Below are 27480 nucleotides of genomic sequence, written 5' to 3'. Positions count from 1 at the left end.
AAGTTAGAATTTAGAAACATTTTTAGGCTGGTTTTTAGAATAAGCGTTTTTAAAGTACGATTAGAAAGTCAAGGGATTAAGAGTAATAGAGTACGTTAAAGCGTAAGAAATATTTTCATTTGACACTAAAATGTACTTCTTTTCAAACTTGTATCTAGTAAAAGTGACCTTTTTTCTCAGTGGAGGCCATCTAACTGTGCTTGTTTAACGTTTTGCCAACTTTTCCTCATTTTCTCCTACGCAATTCGGAGGTGGCTTTTAACAAAAATAGCCACGGTTCGGAGAAATGCCAAGCTATGCCGTCGTCATTAACCAGGCTCAGCTGGGGAAGAGGAAGTAGTGCACTGTATTATTCTCATTCTTCTGCGAGCTGTCGCCTGCAGAAGCAAGATATTCCCGTTAGCGCAGCTTTGGAAAAGAAAATTCCGACAGCCGCCGCGTCCTCTGCCATTTTGTTAAAATTCCATAGGGTTGAGCTAGTATTTGGATAACGGGAGAGAGAAGAAAAAGGATTTTATGCTTTAGCAATGTACCGCTGTTGACGAAGTTGGAGTCGTGGATCGCTGTAAGTAGGATTTTAGAAAAATAGAGAATACAATTATTTAACGAATATTCAGTTTGAAAGTTTCTGCGCAGCAAATTACTTTACAGCAACTTCGCAGGACATCTCTATAATATGTTGCGCTTTTAAAGTAGCAAAATATAGAGAACTTAGTTTTCTGTCATGAGCTGTTTTGTATTTCTCGGGGGCGATATTCAAGTATCGTTTTATTTACGCTTTGATCGAAAATACCGAGTTTAAGCCGAATTAAAAAAAAATAGTTGGTATTCATGTTATTGCAGATTGTTTGTTGGAGAGCCTTTCTAGTTTTACGCGTGAGCAAAAGTTCTGGGACTAAGTAACATTTATCAAATATTAGAAACACTAACAATCAGGGCAGCAGACTTATTGTTCTTTGTTCCACCATCAGAAATTAGATATGAATTGCTTTTAGGCATTCAAGATCAGGGTGTATGTTACTGACAGTACTGACACTCAGCATGTCAGCACTAAGTGTAGGCACTCCGTGAGTCGGTCCGGCAGTATTCGGAACTGTTGCAGACATGTAATGGAACCAGGAAGGCAGATCATCCTGCATCAGTGTGGTGCCTATGACCCGTTAGTATGATTATAGCTTGTCTGCTTAACCTCCAACCCCATCTGCCTTCTTCATCTTCTATAATCCAGCTCACCACAGCGGACGGTCCTTCTGGACAAAACTCGTATTATCTTTCCTGGTCCCAAACAACGATGGAACCAGGCTTGTGCTACCAGCATGCTCTCTCACTCACACTGGCTAAATGTGTCCAGGACGACCTGCTAGGGCCAATGTGATGTGTCTTACCTGGATTTGAGGTGTGATTGCTGAAGTGTCGGTTAATCCAGAAACAAAACCTAAAGGAAGTACCCTAATATTATTGTAGTCCTGTGTTAGTAGTAACAAAACCAGCTCTTTAACAATTAATGCGTGCTATAATAGAATGTATTTATTTATTTATTGTAAGAAAGCAGGAAAATGCAGTTTAAATTTGGAAATAATAATGATTAAGTATCTTCTAAAAAACGTTTTGTGTTTCATGTGCCAGTGCTTTTGAGATGTTAAATGGCAGTCTTCTCCCTAACAGTGGGGCTTTATAGCGATGACTTTATCTGCAGTTGTCTGCATCAGTACCCTAATTAAAGACTGACAGTGATGCCTTGAGCATCTCATCCCTGAGATCTGATGTGTCAGTACAGCACTATACATGCATCAATTCAGTTGAGGTTAGCATGCAAGCCATTTGGAAATAATTAGTCTGTTAATGAGAACTGCAGCTGCAGTACATACATTATTTCCCTTTGTTTTTCTGGGTCACCTGTGACTTTTCACCATATTTGTAATTAGACACCACGTCTTACATCATTATACAAATGTTGGGTTAGGGTGACATTCTTTAACACTAGTACGTCAAGGCAAAACTTCCACAAACACTCACAGGGACGTCACTTTTACACTGGTGGTTAACTGTGAATGAGCAGTGATACACTTTATAGAATCTTTCCTTTTTTACAAATACAATGTTGCAATTGTGGGGTCGCAAAAGCTTGGACACTTTGTGCCTTAGGTGTGCTAAGTTCAATGCAACACAGGATCATGGCCTGTTAATCTTCATATTATATTATAAAAATAACATTAAAGAGACACTAAATACAGTCATTAGTTGCCCAGTGTGCTCTGAAAAATAAGTTTTTTTGGGAGAAGGATCACAAATAATATCATGTAGAAATAGCATTTTTAAAGAATATTAGACGATTCTCAATGAAATATATTGCAGAGAGAATATATGGTAGAATGTGTTATGGGAAGATGAGCAACATTGAGATATCTTCTTGTTTTAAATGCAACCTGTCATGCAGTATCAGACACAAGCCCAACACAGCACATTGCCCAGTTAGTACTGATGGCAGCACCATGTCGTAGGCTCATCAACAGGGACTGGGAAGCTGAGTGGAGGAAAAATAGATTATGCAAAATACAGGCTAATTTTACTGGAGAATCTGATATTCTAACTGTAGGCTGAAAATGCACATTGTACCATAAGCACTAGGCCAAAGCAACGCTGATGTGGTTTGACAAGGAGAGGGTAAATGTCCTTGAGTGGCCCAGTCAAAGTCCTGACTTGATTCCAACAGAAAATATATGGAGAGGGGTCTATCAACTAACTGTGACATTTCAGAACTGGAGACATTTTGCCAAGAATAATCTAACCAAAACTACTGACAGCAGTAATTGCTGCCAAAGGTGTTTCTACCAGGTACTTAGAAAGCTGAAGACCTATGCAATCAGTTAACTTCACTTTGTGCAGTGTTATTTTGTTTGCAGGTTTTGCTGACAATCAACCTCCTTCACATATAACTGTTCATTTTGATCATTAACATTTTGAGTAAAAAGTTTTAATTTGCAAAAATTATACATATTACATGTAATTCAGTACAATGTGATGTTATTGCTATGCAAAATTATTGTTATTGTTACAAAATGGTATCAGCAGAGTAATCCTTTCAGCTTTCGTTTTTAAACAGTATTTATGCTAACAAAGCAATGAAATGAAGAGTGTAGGGATATGGTGATTGCTTAGCTGTCTGGTATTTGTGATAGGGTGACAGTGAATTAAAAAGAGAAATTAAGTGGTCAGCTAAGGTCTTTAGTCACTATCTCGGTCCAATCTGGACTCGAGAACTGCAATCCAGCCAATGGCAGAAAGTCTGTTTATGGTTAAAGTTCAATCTCTCAATCAATTTTGAATAGTACAGGGAATTATGGCATTTACTGCTTACTAAAGAGTATTTAGGTGTTGTATGGGCTTTACGTAAATCTGCAGTCAAGCATTCATTTGGAACATATATTTTACAACGACTGAGCCTGAACAATATGACTTGCAGACTTTCCTTTTGGGACTGTATTATCAAAAGCACTCTGTTTCGACTATGAAATGCTACTATCTATATCTAATATTTAGTTTTTCCTGCTCTCTTTCTTGCCTGAAAATGTTATTCTAATGAACTGATGTAATATTGGAAACACAAGTTAACTGTCAGAACTCTGGAGGCCTTCAGTGGGATATCTTCTTAGATACTTTCACATACAGGATAAGTATTTTTTAAGTTTTTTAAGATTCTGTATACAGTTCATAAGAAATACTAACATCACAGTTTTTTCTGTAACCTAAGATGTTTAACCATCCACATTTTACAGACTTTACATACCAGGCAGGTATATCTTTCTCTATAATGAAAGCTTAAATGGTAACAAGTTAAATGTCATTATGCTTCTCTTAGCTGTAGTTAACGTACAATACAGTAAACACAGTTTGGGTAGTGGAAGATTTTCTGACTATTCACCACCCTGTAATTAACTTACTGAATACAATATTTCACTTTCCTTAATGTGCAGTCTCAGCCTTCTCAATTCAAAAACATTTAAATAATGAAGGCAGGTATATTGTTCCAAATGTGGAAAACAGCTCCCAGAAATGTATGTTCTCCCTACTACTGCTGGAGGTGTTGGATGTGCAACAGTGAGTCATAGTCAGCCTAAATCAAGGCTTTAGCTAGAATTTATACGTAAAAAGTTAAAGTTCTGAGTACTTTAATGCTAGTTTTTTTGCAATGTTAGTATGTGTTTTTTGGGAATAAAAAGAGATTTAACTGCCTGCGTGCTCGTTTTTGGGAAGGTTTGAGGAATGTGAGTAATCTGATTGTATGTTCCTAATGATGCTGCAATGTATAAGTCCTTGTCAGTTACGCTGTTGGTTCCCTAAATACCTGCAGTTAAGCAGGTCAGCAGGATATTTTTTTTTATACCCAGACTTCTACAGACCCGGGTTTAAATGGTTATTCCTTGCACTTGACTGGTTAGCTTCTGTAGGCTCAGTGTGCATAATAAGAAGGGATTAGTTGTGACTGACCACCCGAATTATCTTCAGTTTCGTTCCAGTAACAGCAAGCAAACTTCAAAAGTTCAACGTAGGAAATACCCAGTTAATAATGCCTAGAAAGTGGTTTGATTTGCCTTGTTAGGAGTGACAGAGTCGAAATATTCTTGTTGCCAAAAAAGAGATCCAGTTTGGAAGCATGACTGAAAAAAGATTCGGAGGAGCAATTTATTTGTAAAATATCTTGCAATATATTTAGTACTTTTGTAATTTTGCTCTGAATTTGTAGAGAATAGGAAATATGTAAGCTGGAGACTTTAGCTTGAAGTTAAAAGTGTTTTTACACAAAGCAGATGTAGATTATAGGATGTTAATGTGTATTGCATGTTTCTTCAAACTGCTGGGAATGCATGGTTGACCTCTGGCATTCTGTTTATGTCTGCATTGCTTCAGGCAACAAACTCAAACTCATCTTGTAGATGCAGTGTTTTTACAATAGTTAAGCATGTTTTTAAAATGTGGAAGGGAACCATTTTATTAATTGGTTGCAGAGTTATTTTTCTGTGTGCCTCTGTTAAATTGAAATACCAAATTTTATGGCTGAGATATGTTATTCTAAAAGCAACATTCAATTAAAGGTCAGATTGCATTCCTGTAGTCTTGCTTATTTAAGCAGATTTTGTACTTTGCAAAGCTTTATAGTTTTCATGCATTATGAGCAAGAATTGCATTATAATGGAGCTCTGGCTTTGGCAAGCTTTGAGAAGCATGGCTTTTCATGCAACTGGTTTCGTGTTTCCCCTCAGTCTGTGTCTTTGAAAACAATGAGTCAAAAAATGGCAGGCAGGTTCATTTAAATGAAAAAAATATGTCTTTCTCAATTGGAAAATATTAAAGGCTTCATTTCCAAGAGTGGGATGAGAGGAGAAGAGAACCTGGAGACTGCTGATGGTTTCTAGATGTTTATGTCAAAAGAATATATCAGGGCAGCTTTGGAATTGATTATCAATTGATGTTACATATTCTACGCAGCTGGCTTGAAAGCTTATTACATACATGCACAAATGATGCATGAAAAAAACATAATTCTAAATGGATTTAATGGAAGTTTAATGATATATGAAATAAAATAACAGAAAACGAAAGAAAAATACGTCAAATTCCAAGTTTTTCATATAAAAAAATGACACTGTCAAAATGAAAACATTACAGAGTACAGAGTATAACCTCCCTGTGCATTAATAAATTGTTAGTCTGGCAACTTTGATGCATAGATCTGATCAGCCTCTGGACAGACTGCTGTGGGATACTTTGCAACTCTTCCTGTGCAGCTACTGCTAGCTGGAGAAGGTTGGTAGAATGGGACTTCTTTTCTCCTGATGGCTTTGGTGAATTGCTCTGAGTTCTTGGCTGTGGCTCAGGAACTTGACATAGTTTTAAAGAAGATGTTCTATTGTAACCCTACCACTGTGTGGTCCTGCATTGTCCTGCAGGTTAGCTTGCAGGAATAGAAAGACTGGTTTGAAAGCCAACACATCACTGAGAAGCAATATTGTCCCTAATCTGCATAAAAGTAGGAATAAATCCTCCAAATATTCTTACACATCCACTCCTCTGATTGGTTTAAATATAAGACTAGGTAGTGTAACATTGTGACATCTCGTGTAACATTGTGACATCTCCACATATGTTGTCTTCAAGAGAAAAACTGGTAAATATTGCTGGTAAATAAAACACTCCATCACACTCTCTGGTCCATCCAAATGGATGGCATGGCTCTGTTTCTGAAACTCTTGACCTGAGATAAGTATTTTGTTACACCAAGGAAAACCTTATAATAGTATAAGATCAATTTATATATAACGTTGATTTTGACAGATAAAAGATGGCACTTTCAGCTTATTCTGAGAGGTTACTAAGCAGAGAAAGAGCCACCAAACTGATCTGACTTTTTATAACCTTTATTAAAAAAAAGTGTACTGTCAAGGTATGATAGGCTCATATGAAAGGGATTTTAATTTCATTTATTTTACAAAGACACACACAAAGTAAGATTGTACTCTTCCAGATGTTTTTACTTGAAGAACTTGGAAACTGTAGCTTAAACTCATACAGGATAATAATTAAAGCCCAATCCCTGAAACTGAAACCTAACCAGATTTTTTTACTTATGACCAACTTGGAGTCAAGTATAAGTTTATTTGGCTTTTCAGTGAAGATGTTATATAACCCCAGTAAAGTGTAAATCAAAGCTACCGGTCAGTTGTTACTCCTCCAAGTCCTTCATTTTTGGAACTAGTATTTTCTTGATGAGCATGAGCATGGCTTAGTATTACATTTAAAGGCATAAAATATTCATGATTACTTAAAAGTCAATATCTGTTTTTAGCCTAGAATAGTTTGATATGTACTGACTGACTATATAGTGTTCACATTATGAAATGTGTACAAAGACTTGAAGGACTCGAATGGTACCTTTTGTCTTGTAATGAACAAAAACCTCAGTATCACAGTCAGGTGTGGGGAGGTTTTGGATAGGCATGCACTGTGACTTTGTACAGAACTGGAAAAATGTGTAGTAAAACTAAGTGTACTATATGTTATGTTAGTAGTACTTTACAGAACCCACTACATAAGTGTTTCAGAATCTTATTTATACTTCATAAACCTCAACCAAGCATTGACCTGCAGTTTTTAAGTTCTAATTGAATTATGTTACAAAAAAAAACAGTCAAAATGTTTATAGTCCATAATGGTTCAACATAACAGTTTTCATAGAAGTGAAAAACAGCAAGCTGTGTAGTGTTTTGTCCTAAAGTAAAGTTTAGTTATATGTAATTGCTTCACCTTTTTTTGAGATGCAGTTCCTTCAGGCTTCAGATGAACTAAATTGAAACTGTGCTTGGAAGTCTGAGCTTGAGGGTGCAGTTGATTGATTTAATTAATGTACTTCTGTGCATTAGGTAATCACTGCTGACAGCATGGTATTATTGCTATTGAACTGTCTGCACACATCAGACTAATGCGAGCCCAGCAAATCTGTTTTGTAGGTGCTTCATCTTTTTTTTTTTACTAGTGCATTCTGAAACAAAACTTTATCCCCTTATTAGCTTTCTATTAGCATAAGTAATCCCTTTATTAGCTTTTGAGCCATTTTCATATCTATCTGTCATATATGCACAAAAAATAAAAGGGTTTTGGGTGAATGGGCACTCTCTGTGTACACACAGGAATGCTGCCAACTGTTATATTAATTTAGGCTGCACTATACATTTTATTTGCACTTTCACATTGACTCCACCAGATGGAGCCTAATATCAAAGAATGTGGTTTATCAGCACTAGAAATATATTTATCAGTGAAGGCAATGACACTCAAAAATATACTGTAGCATACTCATATATACTGTAAATATACTGTTTAACATAAAGACTTTTAAAAATACATTGCACACTTTTCAATAGGTCAAAAACATGCTGAAACATAATCTTAAACATGTTAGAATATTGCTGACTTGTGAATTACTAAATACTTCACTATTTGTTTCCCTTTATTTTTGACAGCTTTTTTAACATCAGGAAACCCACAGAAGTTGATGTTCAGCCTGGGGGATCAGCAACAATGTGCTCCATGAATCACCCAAACTGGGTGACATTTGAAGATGACAGCTCTGCTTTCCAGTCACCCCAGAAATCTTTTCCATCCCCCAGTACCAGCACCGCCACTCCCAAACCCAATGGGTTGAAGCTATCCCTGCCTCCTCTGCATGACCCTGCCAGTTTCCACTTGTCGAACACCAGCCCCCTTACTTCACCACAGCTGCACTTTAATGGAAGCCCCTGTGTACCCAGCAATACACCCTTGTGCACACCAGTCAGAGAGACACCTGGATTCTTCGGGAGTTTTTCTTCTGGTGGTACCCCTCTTCCATCCCCTGCCTTAGACAGTAGCTGGGGGACTCCACAATTCAGGGGACCTCAATGCCCATTTCCCCCTGGGGGGCCTAGTCCTTTTCCAGCCTTCCAGAACTACAGCGGACACACCAATCCCTTCTGGGGTGAGGGGCGGGAATCGGGTAGCTCTTCCTCGGATTCTGAACCCAGCTCTGCTGACACCAGCATTCCTCGGTTCTTCGTCAGGAAAGATGGACATGAACTTCCAGGTGACCAGATCCAGCAGTCCTACACATATATTTGCAAGAAGTTGGAAAGGCTTCGTGCCGAAGATGAGGGAAGTGGAAGTACTGCCCCAGCCCAAAGGTACGAGCAGTCAAAAGTAAGATCGTCCTTCATCCCACAAGGCTTGTTCCGTAGCCAGAGGAGAGATGGCTGGTCTCTGATGCTCAGGATACCAGAGAAGAAGAATCGCATGTCATCACGCCAGTGGGGTCCCATATACTTGAAACTGCTGTTGGGTGGGGTCCTGCAGATGTATTATGAGAAAGGCCTAGAGAAGCCATTTAAAGAATTTCAGCTGCACCCCTACTGCCGGCTCTCTCAGCCCAAGCTGGAGAGCTACAATGATCCTGGAAAAATTCACACAGTGAAGATAGAACATGTATCCTACACTGAGAGGAGAAAATACCACCCCAAGAACGAGGTGGTACATGAGGCAGAAGTGGAGCAGCTTCTGAAGTTTGGAACCACAGACTACAGTGACTTCACCGATCTGCTGGCCACTATGGAAGAGGAGCTCATGCAGTTGCCTCCCCACTCTCAGCAGAAGAAACACTATGAAGAGCAGGAGCTCTTCCTGCAAATCACTGACAACTTCTGGGGGCGAATAGACAAGGATGGGAGAATGGTGGAACAAGCAGCAGTAACTCACATCTACTGTCTGGCCTTTGTCAATGGAGGTGCCGAGTGTTTCTTAGCATTGAATGACCTGCAGTTACTCAGGAGGGACCCAAGTTATGGGGGAGAGGACAGTGAAAGTTGGATGGAGATTTCTGACTACTTCTTTCACAAAAGCATAAATGAGAGTGAGTTTAAGAGATCAAGACTCATCAAATTCACCCCTCCAGATGCCTGCAGAGTGGAGCTAATGCGTTTTAAGACACTTTCAACTATGGTGGAACTGCCTTTCTCTGTAAAGGCTGTTGTGACTGTGCAGGGAGCCTACATTGAGCTACAGGCCTTCTTAAACATGTCCTCAACATTAACAAGTTCTGTTCATCTGGACTCGATGCAGGTCTGCGAGAATGTATTCATTCAGGTCTCAGTTCCAGGAGACTGGATCAAAGTATCTCGCACTGTGGCTCTCCTCAGGCAAAAGTCACTGAAGTCCAGAATGAACAGAAATGCCTGCCTTGGATCTGTCACTACAGCTGACACAGAGCCTGTGATGCAGGTCACAGTGGGAACCGTCAAGTATGAGCATGCCTATGGCTCTATCGTGTGGAGAATTGAAAGGTTGCCAGCTAAAAACACTGGTAAGAAACCTACTGAAGACATTTAACCTCCCACCGGTCTTTCTTCATGTTCTGAAATAAGAAGTAAAATTAGAACAAGTGACATAGGGAAATTTTACAATTATAACTGTCTGCCAGTATTGTGAGTAAATTATTAGAATAATTATATTTTAAATATAACAGTTTAACATGTTAGATGAGCTTTTTACCGTAGTTTTATAGTTTTTAATGCATCAACTAGAATGCATCTCATGTCTTAGAGAATAAACACTGAAGGTAGTAGGGGCTGTCTGCTGTTGTACATGCAAGTATACAGTCGAACGGAGAGTTTAAAACTTGTGTTACCTTCTCTCTGGCAGCCGCAGACCATCCACATTGCTTTTCCTGCAAGCTGGAGCTCGGGTCCGATCAGGAGATTCCCTCGGACTGGTATCCCTTTGTCACGATGGAGTTTGATGTAGCAGACACAGTGGTGTCCAGGACCAGAGTGAAATCACTGGGAATTGAGAGTGACATTCAGCCCCAGAAGCACATCGTCTCCAAAGCACACTTCCACTGCCAGGTATTGTAACAAAGGGATTGCAATAAAAACATGAGGACAAAACAACACCTACAATCCAGCAGGATGTGGGAATATACTGTAGATCAAGCCATGTTGTCCAAACCAATATCATTACTTCTTTTAAGCCTCTTGTTTATCACAGTTCTGATGAATTGAAGCTTTTCCTACAATTTGGATCTGGTCCCAGAGTGTCTGGTAACGTCTTGATTGTTGAGTTTAGAGTTTGTATGCTTTATTAAAACATGTAGAAATAACATTCATTTGTGCCCTTGAATGTCCCTTCACAGGTGGAAATTGAGAAGAAGTGGATCCAGAACTATGAAGGTGACTCACGGAAAAAAGCTGATTGTCTGACTCAATGAAATGCCAGTGTGAAAGGGTTTCTACTGGAAGACAAACTATACCATTTCAAAACTACATTATTTTTGTTCCCACAGTGAAAAAGTCAATTTCCTTACAGTCTTCATACCTGAATTGCTGGCATACCACACTTGGCAGTGGGAAAAATCTATTATGTTCTCATTCTAAAAAGTGTAACTGTAGATCTAAATCTCACAAATAAATGTATGGCAAACACATGGATGCAACTTCATATCAAGCTCTCTTCTCTTCTGTGGTGCACATTTTACGTATTCCACCACACACTTGGATTTTCGTTTTTCAGCAATTTAACAGCTTGGCAGCCTCAATTAGTTTCTTTCAGTTCTGGCTGAGTGACAGCATAGTTAGCTTTCTTTCAGATTATTTTACCTGGAGGAAACAGATGAGCCTAGGAAGCCTGCAGTTGACCACATACAGCTTTTTTCCACTTGTCTTTTCTCTCTTCACTCTCTGTCTGTTTTAAACTGTTTCAGAGATATTAAACCGCAGGCTTCCTCGGCATATGGTCTTTTTAACACAACCTTGTGTTAAAAAATGAAAAGGTTCTGCCAGCCTTGGAACATTGACATCTGAACATTTTCATGACATGCCTGGCTGCAGTCCTAACAGTGCCACTGGGGCCCGTCCTCCTGAGAGTCCACACCAGGCTGCACACAGCTATGACGGCTTCACTTAACTCCGAACTTCCAGCGTCTCCAGAAAAAGCTCTGATTAGAGGTCCATGTCTGCCAGTGTAAGAAGATTAGCAGTTTGCTTGCTGTGACAAGGTACATTTGATATCTTGCTGAAATCATAAGTTTGAAAAGATAGATCAAGTACTTGCAGCTGATTTTATGAGATACAAAATTCAGACTTTGCAACATGAAGCACAGAAAAATATGACAAGTCATTTGCCGCGTATAGCAAGCATAGACATCATAATCTGTTTTGTCATTCATAGCTTAATCGTTTGAACATAATGCAATTAAGATACTATTTACATATATTGTTCTATCTAAACTGATTTATCATCTGCAAAACTAATACAATAATGTTGCTGTTTCATGTCAAAATTTAAATTCTAAACCAGTTATCACATTATTCCAGTGCTGACCTTCCTTGTACAATAAACATTTCCTTTATTTGATTTCTGTCTGTTGTGTGATTTTGGTGGCTTATAGGATGAACAGTGGTCAGATTGAACATGTAAGTTTTAAAGTGCAAGAAAAAACCAATAGAAACTGTAAAGAAGAGTTCTTATGTCTGCTAAAATGTCTTTCTTCTGGTGACAAAGCTCACTGAACCAGGTCTTTCACTTATGTTGAAGGGCAAATAGCTTCAAATGATGTTTAAAATGGCTCTTTTTCTTCAACTCATTTATTCACCAGCTGCTCTTAGGCAATCTGTGAATGGCTGCCAGCTGCAGAATAGGTTAGAAAACATTATCAGACTTTTGAAGTATCATTTAAAAAAAAAATAAAGCAGCTGATATCCTTACTACAACAAGGCATCTGTGGTCCAGTGAGGGATAACCCTTTTTTAAACAAACCCTTGAATGATTCTGAGAAGAACAGAACCCTCGATTGCTGCAGTTCGTCCAACTGGAGGAGGGCAGAAAGGCAAAGAGAGATGTTCAGGAATGTTGCAATGCAGGCAAAAATAGTCAGAGGTTTTCATATCCTCAACAGTAAAATAATAAAGGATAAGGTAAAGGATTAGCTTCTCAAAATTGTTTATAATACAATTTTTTACATAAAAATAAAGTTCCCATGACTTGCTCCCAAGGTTTAGTAAGTCATCCAATATTAACTACTGAATTGTAGAAACAGAGCACTATTCATGTTTAGGATAGTTCATCAGCCCATTTAACTTAATATGACATGTAAGATAAAATGTGTAGAACTTCAAACTGTTGAAAATCAGGACAGGAGAGCAAAATTCAAGACAATGCAAATGTCTTTCAATCACTCTAATTTTTCCATTCTTTCTATCACTAAGTTCTATAGCCAGGGAAAATCCTGCTTATTTTCTTTTGCAATACCTGAACCATTTACAACGTTTAACTGGCAATGTTAAAAATAAGGAGGATATTCAACGCTAAAAATTACTAAGTGATCTTAAAGTTCCTTTGTCGTATTATATTTAAAAAAAGGCTTTGTATAGCAAACAACAAGAATAAGAATTCATTCTTGTAGAAATAAATTGTGAACAAGAATGGTCATAAAGAGTGATGGATGAATTCTCAGATCAACTGAAAAACTGCAAGACTGAAATGTAAGTTATATGGACTCTGGAATCAGTCATTAACATCACTAATAAACTGCCTGAGGGACTGAAGAGACCCCTTTTACACTGTAACTCTTAAAAGACAAAACAGCAAAGTATTTGTATTACATGCAAAGTAAGCATTTAAAACCTAATTTGAAAGACAAATATTAGTTTCTTACGTACACACTTTGTATAATCTTCTTTGCACAAATGAAAAACATATGTCTCCAGAAGGATCTGACAGTTGGATCCTTAAATGCTCGTAAATGAATTCTCAGATCCAGGTTCCTTGTCTACAGTTGCTCCATTATAATGCAAATGAACATGTGGAGCATTAGGAAGACAGCGACTGAACATTCTACATTTTGCTTCGGTTGCAAAGATCAGTTTTGGAAACTGCAGGAGAAATGTGAAGTAGTCAAGCTTTTCCTCCTTTTTTAAAATGACATCATGTTCCCAATATTAAGCTAAAATGTAATCAAGAAAACTTTGAAAAATACTTAAATTCAAAGTATAATCACAACAATACACTTTCAAAATCAAATAAAAAACATGGTGATTATCCATAAAGCAAAGAAACTAAGGAACACAGATTTTTATGCTTTTGCTAAAGAAATGAACTAAGAACAAGCGTGTGTAAAGCACAATCCAAATGAATAAAAATGTACTGGACAGTAACAATTCACCATAAATCATGTATTTAAAATTGTTTAGCTGTAACAAAATACATTTAAGTCATTCCAACAGCTATTAAATACCAGCAAAAATATCTGACAAATTAATCTTTTACACATATATAACATATATACCAGTATATCATCCACAAAGGAGAACAAAACCAAGATTGGAGAAATGCCACATACTAATCCTAATCAATAGAGAAAACAGCAAATATTAATTTAAATAAGCAAGCAATCAAATGACAATTTTTTTCCTTTCAGTACCAAATAATTGTAATTAATGGGTTTGTTCAGACAACTTTTTCATTTGTAAAAAGATATTGCAACGCTCTGAAGCACAACATAGAAGTATAGACTTCAGTGCACATAAATACAAATAGAGCTGCCATGGTTGTTACGTATATCAAGTCTTTGAAATATCTGTAATATTTAAAAAGCAGGTGAATAAAGGTGTACTATCGGTTATCAGCCCTCTGAGACTAACACTGGATTTGTAAAAATAATAATGTTTATTCAGAGGTGTTAAGCTTGAGCTAGGGTTTCATTTTGGATAGTAATGAATTTTGATATTTTACTGGGCCTTGCACTAGCTTCAACCTAAAATGAAGTCAATTAAAATGTTATAAGTTAACCTTGAAACAGTTCTAATTTAACCACTTAAAGTTCAATCACCATGATAACTGAAGCCAGACATTAACGTTTATTCTAATTCGAACCCTACCTCAGCATGATAAATCACCACTTAAGTAGGTGCATATGAACATTGTTTTACTTGAGTTCCAAGGTTGCCCAATAGCCTGAAAATGACATCATGTGTGCAAATACACTTGGAATTAAACTTCTTTTAAGTTATTCTTTCAATTCGTTGATTACATTTTAACACTGACTCCTACCTGCACGATATGCTGCAAATCCTCGGCGCGCTGTGGTGCACTGGGGATCATTTTGTTTGGGTGAAAAAGCCATAAGCCTTCCACAGCAAGGCCTTGGGTTAAAGCAAACGCCACAAAACAGGTAAAATCTGTAGTGCGCTGAGGAACCTAATTATATTGACAATATATAGTGCAAAATACTATATAGCACGACACATATTACATTACGTTATTTTTTTCTTTGGATTGCTAGCAAGAGGTTAAACTCGAGAACGCTTACATGACTGCACCATATACACCAAATTCACAACAAACAGGAATGACGGAAATATTTTTGCAAACATTATGGCTGCTAATATTTGCTTGCCTAGCGGGTGTCACTACGTCATGATAAATTAATTAAAGGAGATAATTAAATACTACTCACAGAAGTCTTGCCAGCCTTACCTTTTCGACCTCCTTCTCCGTTTTGCCTCCTTTCCGTTATGACGAACTATTTCCATTGTGAGACATTATATTATGTTTTTTTGCGTTTTGAAAAGTTTTACATTTTATTTGCGTTTTCAAAAATATTTTGTGGTTGCAGTTCAAATATTTTGTTTGATTTTCAATATAGTTTATTTGGAAAAGTTTAATTTGCTATCTCAAAATGTATTTGTGTTTTGAAACAGAGCCACCGTTATAATCTCAACAGCCTCCGAAATGTTGTCCAACTCAAACCCTGTGGTAAGCGCATGGAAATATTTTTAGTTACAATTTATCTACAAGGAATCTATTGTAACTTACGTACAGCCTCCCTATACTTGTTAACGTTTGTAAATTGATAAGTAATCAGCAAGTAACAGTGTCAAGTATTTTGTGCGACTGATACAAATTTTATGCTGCGAGTTATAAAAGTATTCATACTTAATGTGCACATTGTTGCTTGGGGGGAACTTTTTAGAATTCTACACATTAATATTTGCGATGCCTGCGTCTGTAAAGGCATTAATCTTTCTTCCAACAATGCAGCGTTAAAATTGCCATACCTGCCCTTTTATAAAGCTATTTGCAAGTGTGGTATTCTAATTTTGGTGACAGTTTGAGTCCTTTCTGACAAGCCATCTCCAAAAACAATTTTAGAAATCAGGGCTTAATATTTTTCTCAGTTTTCTTAGTTATATTTAAGACATTTGTGATCGGCTCCCAAGTTCAAATTGGCAGTCATTGTGTACGGGCTCAAAATGCCAGCATTCTGAAGAAGCGATTACTGATTTGGATGCTATGATTAATCTTCAGCTCGGTGGTCTATTTGGGTATCTCAGCTGCACCTTGACTTTCTCTTTGTTGCTTTGCTCTTTCTCTCCCCTCCCCCATGCAGCCTAAATTATACAAGTCCATCATTGAGGATGTCATTGAGGGTGTACGTGAGCTGTTTGTTGATGAAGGTGTGGAAGAGCAAGTGCTGCAGGATCTAAGGCAGGTGAGATGATCATGCTGGATCCTTTGCTCACTTGCTCATTCTTCACCTCATCTGGAAGTCCTCTTGAGGTGCTCCTCAGCAGAAACACAAACTTTAGGCTTCTGTCCCAATTGTGTAGACACTGTATGCACATATATATATATATGATGTTAATATGTTTATACTTGTCATGGGATTAATGTGTGCTGTTTGCCATTTCCTCTGAAATTACTGAAAGTGTTATATATATATACATAAAATAGCTAGTTCTACCATTTATTTCTGTTTGTTGTTATTATTTAATAATATTTGTGAAATCATTTTTATATTGTTTTGAAGTCAATTTATTATTATCAACGTAGTTTATTTTTAAAACTAATGTATTCTTTGTAGTGATGCACTTCTAGTAACAAGCATTAATATTAAAAAAGTAGCTAAAATACTACATTTTAATATGGATAATGTTTTATTACTTTTAATGTTGATTCTGTTTAATGTATTAAATAGATACGTACATTCTGCAGCAATCAGAATTTCGCTGCCAGAAATCAGACAAGAGGATGTTTTTTTAGATGTGGGAATCCAAGGTTATGCAGTCGAAGGCAGTGGAGGGCTTTGTTAAAGACACCATAAATCCATCCAACTTTCTTCTGCAGCTCCCAGCTAGCTTTGCTCAAACACTGCAGAAACCAACAGGTTAGTTTATTTTTCTGTAAACCCTTTGTCAATTTAGTCAAGTTGCAGGTACATAAGCAATATAATGTCATCATCATTTTGCCCCAGGTGTAGCAGTCTCTGGTACAGAGACTAAATTCTCCCAGTATTAGCTTTTGGTGAATTATTCTTTTTCTGTCCTACATATAATTTTATTTAAATTATTTTTTTGCTTGTTATGCTCTCTTTGACATATTACCTGCACTTGTTCTCTTCAGTTAGAGCCTCCCATGAAACACTTCAGCTTAGGATAAAGGGATCCATTTCTCTGAACCAGTGTTCATTCGCTGAAGTGCTCCACAGTTATCCAGATCTTGCAAGGTCAACTGCAGAAGAGTTTCCTTCTATTTGATAACACACTCATATTGTTTCCTTGTGTTTTCCCCCATGCAGTGCTCTTTAAAGCTGAGCATTAGCAGTTATTCTTATTATAAAGAAGACCAATGAAAGAACATTTTAAGAGGCTGGATGGAAAGTGAACAGTGTAAAATGTTTGATTTATTAATCATGTTGTGTTCTTAACTGCCTTGTGTCAATTTCTTTAACGCAGTTTGATTTTCCAAAAATGTCACTCCTTTTTCAGCCTCGATAGTTATACCTGCTGGCCAAAATGTTCAGAATTTTACAGCAGATATGGTAAGTTGTAAATGGTCTTTTGAATCTTTACATATTTAGGATTTAATATTGCTTCAAATTATATTGAAATACAGCATGTTGCATTGAAAAGTTAATAAAGGGTTAGTTTGAAGACATGCTGCTTAAATGCTCAATTTCCTGAATTGGTTAAAACTGTGGTCTATCAGTTTTGTGCAAAATGTACAAAAAGATACATAAATCATTCAATTCTAAGCTATTAATTTGTGTGATTTTCTTATATGCAAAACTTTAAGGGCTTATTCATGTGTTCAAAATGTTGAAGTAATTTCCTGCTGATTTACATGTAATAAGGGAACATTTCAAAAGGACAACTCAATTTCTGTTTCTTAGAGAACTCCTGAATGATAATGAGAAATGCAGTGGAACTCATTAAAAAAATTCCTTTTATGAAAAAAAAAGTATATTTACTAATTCAATTACATATTTTTTTCTTTATGTAGTTAAGCCTACTGTACATCACAATTGACATTGGATTCTCACAAACCTGTATTTTTGCAAAGGACTGGGACCACGAATAGCTTATTACCGCCTCTGAATTGCAGCACAGACAGAATTTAATCATTCCTTTACTGCCCAAGGTGTGTTCAGTCATTTCCAAATGGCACCTTCCTTTGAGGCTGACTGACATTCCTTCCATGAAACAAACTGCTGTGTGAAGGTAGATTGCTCCTCTCCCCCAGCGGTGAGATGACATTAAAGAAATCCATGCCAACAAAATTAAACCAGCCGGCTGATTGAAGAAAACCTTTAAAATCCTTTATTGCAGTGTTTCACTGTTGCGGTCTCCTGTAGTTATTTCATTTGGCCCATGTTTCCAAATGCATGCATGAAAAAGCAATACATGGAGCAGGCAAATAAGGCAGAGAAACATGAGCATTACTGATGGAAGAGAAAGCCCTTTAGTGATCTTGAGAATGACTTTTTAATTTCATATTTACTGAGCAGATGAATAGCACATATTTTTAATTAAATGTTAGTTCTGAGTAGGCAGAGATCGCTTGCATCACAAGTGGGACAGGCTTAGATTTGAAATACCTTTGAGTGCATACTTGTACAAATCCCAGACGAATGCCAATTTTTTATGTGTATATATATTTGTGTGTTTGTTCAAAGATGAAGCCCCTTGAACTGAAATATGATCAATACCAGGGCCTGAAGAGACCAAAAACATGGATTCTTTAGGTAGCAGATATACAGAAAAAGACTTAAACTGAGATATAATGACTTAAAAAGCTCTTTATTCTTATAACGTTTTTACAATCATTCTATTATGATTACATTTCATTACATATAAGCATCTTGGGTCCAGGATTTCTGTATATTCTGTGCAGAGTTTGCACGAGTTTGTCTTACCTGGTTTTGCTGGGTGCTCCAGTTTTCTCCCACACAACAAAGGCCTGCTGCTTAGGGTAATGGGCAGTTCTGTCTTGTGCTGGCCAACGCTGGAGCGGACTGACTTCCCATCCAAGTTTAGTCCCACTTTGCAAGACTCCAGCTTGCTGTACCTTACCGGCAATTATCTGTTTCTGGGGTGTGCATCATTATATAAAAAGGGGTACACTACCCTCTCACCCCTGTACTGCTCAGCAATTGGGGCGGCGCGGTGGCTCTGTGGCTAAGGATCTGCGCCTGTGACTGGAAGGTTGCCGGTTCAAATCCCGCGGCCGACAGAGGAATCCTGCTCCGTTGGGCCCCTGAGCAAGGCCCTTAACCCTAACTGCTCCAGGGGCGCTGTACAATGGCTGACCCTGCACTCTGACCCCAAGCTTCTCTCCCTGTCTGTGTCTGTGTCTCCATGGAGAAAAGCTGGGGTATGCGAAAAGACGAATTCCTAATGGAAGGAATTGTATAGGGCTAATAAAGAAACATTATTACATTATTATTAAAAAAATGGAATTCAAAACTGGAAGAAATGCAACCAGCTAGAGCAGACGGATAGAGCTAGAGTGATGGTGGTAATGTAACTAATAGAGGTGGTATGCCACAACTGAATAAAACTACAGAATAATTGGCTTCTGTAGCTCTGGCTATATTATAGCCCAGTGTTACAGCAATGCAGAACATTAACCATTTTCAACAATGTGATGAGCTAACTCACTGTAAAATGGGAAAAAATCCATTTGAGAAGAACATTCATACTCCTTGCTGGAGACAGACTTTTCAACACCATGTTATGACTAGCGAGGGGTTAGGTCACACTGACATGTTGATATGATGTACAGAAGTAGTTTATTCAGAGTTTCATTAAAATGGTATTTGAGGGGGACGGTGTAATTTCTATTTATGATCTATAAGCCTGGTAATGGAGGTAATGTTTGATACGAGTATTCAAAATCCTCAGAGGTGTTGATAGTCAGTGCAGTGGATGAACAGTACCATGAGCAAGAGGACAAAGTGAAAGCTACATGGAAGGGCCTTTAAAACTAAGAAAAGGCCTTTTGTTACTCAAAGGATTGTAGGCATTTGGTATAAGTTACCAAAACCAGGTAGATGAGACCTTGGATCAATAAACTGCTAGCTATAAATGTTTGTAAACATTCTTAAAGTCAATGTTATGGAATTCAGAACATTAAGAAGTTGAACAGGTTTCAGAACTTTTTTAGGATGCTTGTGCATAAGAGGATGATATAATTCATTTTTTAATATGAAGGATTAATTAAAAAAAATCTTGCTTTGCTTTCAGAACAATTCTGGGTCAGCAGCTACTCTCTCTCTCCCTCAAGGTGTCAGCTATCCAATTCAGATACCTGCTGGAGTCACACTACAAACATCCTCAGGTACAGGGCAATTGGGTACTAGATAGCCTAATTCTTTACATTGTGCATAATTATCCAACCTTTGCTGACTGAATAATCTTCTCTCTATTCGCTTAAAATGCCTCCTGGGTTTGAAGCTTTTGTTATCAACAAATGGTTCAGACCTTCTGATAATACTACACACTTCATGTGTTACTGCATGAACTAATTTTCTGAGCTATAAAAGGTGCTGTTTGAGACAATATGACATTTAAATAGAGAAAAAACATCCACTTACATTTTCACTCTAGACCCTAGGGAAAAGCTAGGAAGTAAAATCTGCAGATTCTCAGGTTATGCACTTGTGTGCTATAGATTATTCTGTACAGAAATATGGTTAGAGGAAAGGTGTATTCATTAGGTGAAATATGTTCCTGTGCTATTGTGACTCTCTATGATGGAGTATACAACCTTATTTCTAACCAATTCCATTTCTGGTCTTCTGAATCCACTGTATCAGAATGGCCTGGCAAGGTAAAAATTATTTTGTAAACAAGAACTCTGTGTTTCAGTACTAAAATGTCAGGGAAGAGTCCATTCTAAAACAGACTCATAATTAGAATGTATTGTATTCATTATTTTCTTTAGTTCTATTGTTCCTATTAAGCTGAATAGAACAATTAATTAGAAGTGTGCAGTGTATAGCTTTGTAAAAAATACAGGCTTGGAGCAAACGTATGGCGCTTAGACAGCACAAAACCATGAATGATGAATGCCTGTGTGATTCAGCTCTTTAGTAACCTAGGAGAAGCATTCCTGTTACATTTTTGGGGAGAATGTTGAAGCCACACATCAAGATTCGCTTGCTATACTTTTTTCATTGCTGAAATGTTGAGCTGTGTAGCTTTGGATAAAAATTTAAACTTGTTTCCTTTTTGAATAAATGTCCATTTCTTAATGTTTGCTCACATAGAATCCAGTATCCTAATTTAGATTTCCATAGAAACCATGATACCAGCTTTGTAATGATAAATGGGCTTCTCCTTGCATCTGTTACTTGGCAGACAAAATGGATGCTCAGCATTCATTAAAATAAAGTGCTGTGCTGGAGTGTATTGATGAGTACATCAATATTTGTGTTACTTAGCTGGTTGTTTCCTTTTTTCCGCAGGGCATTTGTACAAAGTCAATGTCCCTGTGATGGTGACGCGGGCTCCAGGAGGTCAGCGCATTTTGCAGCAGTCGGTCCAGCACTTGTTAGAACAGCGTGAGGCTCCTGAGGCCCAGGCTGCTGCGCCGCAGACGGCCTCAGTCCAAATCCAGTCAGCCGTCATGCAGTCCTTACCTGAACAGAGGAAAGACCTGTTCCAGCAGGGGCCTTCTGGACAGCTTCTGCAGCAACAGCTTGTCATGGGCCAGTGTGTGCAATCCATACAACCACCTGTACAGCAACCTTTAGTCATTCAGCCTGGGGTGGCAGTCAGTCAGATCCTGTTACAGCACAGTGACAGCTTGAGCGATGGTCAAACTAGTGGGGACACCCCACAGATTGATGTGAGCCAGGCATCTTCAGTGCAGCAGGCCTTTCCTGCCCAGCTCGGTAGCTTTCAGGTAAAGCCTGATTCACACCTGCTTAGTGCTGATGTAGTGCGTAACAATGAGGATCCTGGTGTGGTGGCTGAAAAGCCTGAGAAATCTGAATGCAGCAATGTAAAACAAATGAATCTCCAGTGTCAACCAGAGGTTTCTGCACAGGTAAGATAGCAAACGTCTACAAGATACCAATGAATCCCATTAGGCTTATCTAAAAGCAAGCTTGTCAGGGGCAATAATATAGTCCTTTAGTTCACTAATTAGCCACATTTTAGCATTACAGATGTCTCACTTTTTTTGTTTGACTCAGATGCTTTAGAGTCTTTATTACTGCAGTTCAGTTCATTTGCTTAAATAATTTCTGCTTTCTTTTTTATTCCCATTAGGGACTGGTAATACATGCTTAAAAATAGAACAGGCTTTGTGAAGTGAAAAAAGATGACGAGCTAATCCGTGCATCATTTTTAAAATGCCAACCGTATGCAATGTAGTATTATTTTTCTTTAAAGCCTGGGATTAACGTGACAAAAGACTACAACTACAACGACATAATTGACATAGTCCAGATTGATGGTACGTGTGACAGCTCCTCTGACGAAGGTGCAGGCACCCTCAGAGAAGTGGGTGAGAATGAGTTCCTGGGGATCATTGATGCAGAGGACCTGAAGGTGTTAGAAGGAGGAGGAGGGACCAGCACTTCAGACAGCTCCACAAGTGACACTGACGATGACCCACCTCTGGAGGAAGTCGAGGAAGTGAGTAGAAATATAAAAGAAAACTGAGGTAGACAGAACTTTTGTTTTTGCCAAACATTTTAATACCAGCCAAATCTGGTATCGATAGAATACTTATATACTGCACTTAATGTAATTTTATTCATCCAATATCTGAGCACTTACAGGGTTGTGTGGAAGTGGGATCCTATCCCAGTAAGCAATGCGTGCAAGACGGGATACACCCTAGACAGGATGCAAGTCCGTTGCAGGGCACACACAGACATGCACACACTCGCACCTGAGCCAGTTTTCTCGGAAGCCAATTAACTTACCAGTATGTCATTGGACTTGGGAGGATCAATGTAATTCAAAATAGTACATTGGTAAGAATGCTCCGTTTACATTTCTGCTTTTTAGAGCTGCTTAGGTATATACAATTATTAAAAAAAAAGAGCAGATTCAAACATTAATAATCCTTCAGTTGGATGGAATACAGCATGTGATAAACAATGGAACAATTTACTTTAGAAAGCATGTATCTGATAAGTTTTATGATAAATGGTCATTTTAATTATTATTGCAAGTAATGTTAATTTTGTGTTATTTCTTTTCCATTTCATGACTTCTGTAGAATTTAAAGAAGCTTTCGGATTTAAGTCTGCAAGGCTGCTGTCAACAGATGGTGCTGTTGGATTACTGAAAGCGACTTTTTATAGATACAAAATGTTTACTCTGTTGATATTCCTGTCTGTAGATTTATATACTATACAGCAAAAAATAACTGTCATGAGAATGACTATTTCTTTGTAGTAAGTGCCTTTATGTTTTATTAGATGGGTAAATTCATTATGCAGATTAGCATCTGTCCTCAAATGGGGGTCTACTGTGAAAGTCCCAAATTAGTAGTCTGTATGTCCACCCTTTGAAGGAATATAAGATGTAACAATGCTTGCTTTGCAGTGGTTTATAGATTCTTGTAGGATTTTGTTCCATTGGGCTTGTAGAGGCTGGCCATGCATGTATCTGTTCATTTTTCTCGTAGTCCTAGTTGCCGCACGTTGTCCCAGCTTGTACAACACATGTTCAACAGGGCTCAAGTCTGGCATTGATGGCATAACCATCATTCTCGTCTCACAAAAAAGCCACTGTTACACGAGCAGCATGAGAAGTGTTGTCCTGTTGGAGTGTTTTGTCAGGATGAGCTTGTAGGAAGGACTGAAATTGAGGTTAAGGGACGTGGTCTATGTAATGCTGTGCTATCAGTTTGCCATCGAGTACTACTAGTGGTTGTCTGTAGCAACTAGACTCTCCTGTCGAGACCATCATGCTTGGACCTCTCCTTTGACTGGTCTGTTGTACATAATTAGAGTATCATTCATATTCATTCTGCATCTCACTGATGTCCTTTGGGATGGTCTACACAAAACCTTGATATATAACTAGAGAGTCTACAACAGTGATAGCACAGAGGTGGTATTCTCTTGATAAGTGGGGCTCAGTGGTTCTTTTTTGTGTTTTATTGATTTTCACCAGCACTGACATTCAGAAGGTTATAAATCATTATTGAATCAAAATGATACCTAAAACATTGTGTCTTATGCGTTTATCATGCATACTTGTAAAAACACAATATATTTCTAATTTATAATGTGACCTGCACTCACAAAATTTTATTCTCAGCATCAGTAATTATTGTAACCCACTCTTAAATATGCTTCAAAAATAGCCACAGGCAGCCCTTTTTTTCTTTAAATTAAACTTGAATTTATTTTTCAGATTTAGGCTTGCAGTTCAGGATACTTTTAAATCTGTCTGACTTTTAGAAAATAATAATCTTGAGAACCTGAAAATGGTTTTGGGAGACTGTTCTCTATGTATTTAAAAGTATTGAAAGAGGAATTTAGAAGAAATATTTCCTATAGCCCATGGGCAACAATGGTGGGCGTTTTCAATGACAGACCCAGAACTCGTACCATACTGGGTTATTCGAGAACATTGCCTGCTGACTAGATGAACATGAAGGAAAGCTGATGGAGCAGCGAGAGAAGAGTACTGGAGCATGATTTCTCATCTCTAGGTCTAGTGTCTCCTGTTTGGCTGCTTGAACCCTTTTATTAACAATGACCACTAAAATTTGATCGATGTGTGGTGGATTATGGTTCCATTTCTCCCTCACATTTTCTTACAGTCTACGTAGTTTTCACTCTGGCCCTCAGACGGTAGTTGATGGAGTTTTCATGGGGCTGTCATCCTTTTACAGCAGGTGATAATTTATAGGTCTGTATGGCACAGCTTGAAAGGCAGTCAGAACACAGTACAAGAAATCTGCCAGGATGCCTTTTTCTTTTTTTGCCCTTCATTTTTTTTTGTTTTGCACTGAATTGATGATATATTATCCATTAACTAAGGAGAATTAACCAGGTGAGAACACATTAAGTAGCATACACCTTAAAATTTTTGCAAGTCTGACCCTATAATGCATTGTTAGTCTTTTGAAGAAGATAGAAGAGAATGTTCAGGAACATTTTGACATTTACCTTGCAGGGAATCATGACATGTCTGAGGCTGCAATTAGAGTTTGATTGACATTCATATTCTTTGGTTTCTATTTTTTCCTTTCTCCAGAGGTTTTTGTTGCTCATTTTAAGTAATAGATAGTTACATGCACAGATTCTTGCCTTAGACATTAAATTTTGAGAGAAATTATTGGTAGAAAATTGTCTTCGATTTTTTTTTTAAACAAGTTTTCAAAAATGAAATTGGCAAGGAGCTAAAAAAAAGGAACACGTTGGTATTATAAGTTGTACTTCTGGGGGACTGTGGATGCTGTGTAAAGATAAGTATGAAGTTTATGTATTCCACTCCAGTCATTTTTGAGCCAGTTTTTGATATACTGTGCATTATTTCATGCATCCTAGTGTCCCAAACAGCAGGTATTCTTAAAAGAAGATATATCCCATGAAGCCTTGGTTAAAAGCATAAAGTGACTTGAATTTTAGAATTTGTTATCCCTGGGACAATGAAATGTCTAGAACAAATACAAATGTAGATCATACTGGGTCATACTGAGGAAGAAATTGATCTTGGCTATTCCATTGGAAATGGTTCAAAAGCAGAATTCTATTTGTTTTGCAGTTTTTGAAGCAATTTAAGGGGCACACCAGCCTTTAATCTTTAATGTTAAAGAGTTTTGCTCAGTATTTCGAGTACAACCGCAATTCAGTTTACAAACGTTTGGTTTCTTTACAAACAAGTGGGTCTGAGCCAAGAAGATGGCATTTATATTCTGTGAAGAATCTGCTCTTTTAAAAATACAGCAAACAGTTTAGAAAACAAATTAATCTGTAAGTAAAAGGATACCAATCCAAACATATTGTGCTCTTTGCAATACCTGTTGCAGACTGTTGGTATATCAAGTCATGTTCACATGAATGTACAGAATAACATCCACTTTCACAATAACAAGAAACATGGAACATATGGTGTTACAAATCCTGCTTGACTTTGTTTCCTCGTGGTTACTGTGGTCACTTACAAAGACATACAACTTATTGTCAGTTCCTTAGCATGCATGAAATAAGCCTTTTTTTGACCTTGAACATGAGACTTTGCATTTTAGAAGTAACCTTGTGTGAGCCATTATGATCTTGAACTCACATACTAACTTTCATCCTGAAATTTATTAACAATGTTGCAGGGGAGACCCTGCCAGCTGCTTGCATCCTCTCCTTCTACCCATCCGGTGAAGGCCAGGGGTGGGTTTGCTCCAGTGGAATTTTCCATGTGTTGAATTCAGAAAGCATTAAATATTAATTGAAAATATGCATGTGGGCAAACAGATGGTCAATCTGTTTAGTGCAGCACTTTTTCCAGTCTCTAGTAATTTTCAGATTACGTTTTCTATGTATATATGAGGCACTTATTATATATCATTATTTTGTGAAACCTATGCTTAGTCTGTTGTGAACAATGTGGAAGCTTTCAGATGCTCCTGTGACTCATTACCATAACTTCTACAGTAATGCTACCTTCCCTCTTAGAACTTCATAATGTTTCATTCAAGTTTTGAAAGGTCAACCAATATGAAACAGTGCATCTGCTTACCTCTGTCTTTGGGTAATCTTCCTTAATTACATAGTCCATTGTTATTTCTCTTGAATGCTGCTATGTTGGGAAAGTGTTTACTTTAAATCTCTACTCTCCCAGGATCCTTTAAATTCTGGAGATGATGTCAGTGAGCAAGATGTACCAGACCTGTTTGACACAGACAACGTTATTGTCTGCCAGTATGATAAGGTAGGTAACATTTCCCATTTTAAAAAGTGCTGCCGCTGTTATGTGTGAAATGAGGAAGATGGCTCATTCAGCAAAATAAGGGTAATAGTTTTTCAATATCAATGCAATCAAACATTTCAATCATTAAAGGGTATTCACTCCAGGATTTCAATGCATTTTTCTTATATGCCTGTGAGCTTCTTGCAAATCAAATTATAAAATATTCTTTGATGAATGTGCTGTTGGAAATATTTCTAACTTTAGATTCATCGCAGCAAGAACAGATGGAAATTCTACCTCAAAGATGGAGTAATGAGCTTCGGGGGAAAGGACTATGCCTTCTCTAAAGCAATTGGCGAGGCAGAGTGGTGAGGGTACCAGGAGAGGGAGCAGTTTGCTTTTGAGAAGGGTTTAGGGTCAGCAAGACTTGAGCAGATTGAAACCCTGATGTAAGCATGGTTTGTGAGAAGAAAAAAAACTTTATTTAGGTTGATGTGGAGCAAATGTGATATTTAATGAACTGAGAAACAACTACAAAGCTAAAGTGTCTATGCAAATTGAGCTGTTGGACTGGAAGGATTTATAATAAGCTATTATAGTGTATTGCTTTTCTGGTTTATTTTTTGTAATGCCATTAAATTTGTTTGCTTCATTTGGAAAGTTGCTTCTGAGCTTCCATCAGGAGAAATATTCACAATATTACTAATAACAGCTGTATTCCTACATAATTTATCCAGCTGTA

At 37.6% G+C, this 27480-nt stretch overlaps 1 protein-coding gene across 1 annotated transcript; it reads left to right on the top strand.

Moving 5' to 3' along the window:
• Positions 1-238: 238 nt before the first annotated feature.
• Positions 239-27280, top strand: ston1 (stonin 1). The gene is made up of 11 exons (XM_006638776.3): positions 239-565; positions 8019-9886; positions 10225-10427; positions 15968-16069; positions 16621-16744; positions 17346-17398; positions 20103-20196; positions 21326-21909; positions 22257-22502; positions 26670-26759; positions 27003-27280. The coding sequence occupies exons 2-11, from the start codon at positions 8077-8079 to the stop codon at positions 27108-27110; spliced, it is 3414 nt and encodes a 1137-aa protein (XP_006638839.2). The 5' UTR covers positions 239-565; positions 8019-8076; the 3' UTR covers positions 27111-27280.
• The last annotated feature ends 200 nt before the right edge of the window (positions 27281-27480 follow it).

The sequence above is a fragment of the Lepisosteus oculatus genome, chromosome 17 (genome assembly GCF_040954835.1).
Source record: "Lepisosteus oculatus isolate fLepOcu1 chromosome 17, fLepOcu1.hap2, whole genome shotgun sequence".
Taxonomy (NCBI): Eukaryota; Metazoa; Chordata; class Actinopteri; order Semionotiformes; family Lepisosteidae; genus Lepisosteus; species Lepisosteus oculatus.
Note: the sequence above shows the minus strand (reverse complement) of the source record. Positions and strands in the feature narration are given on the sequence as shown.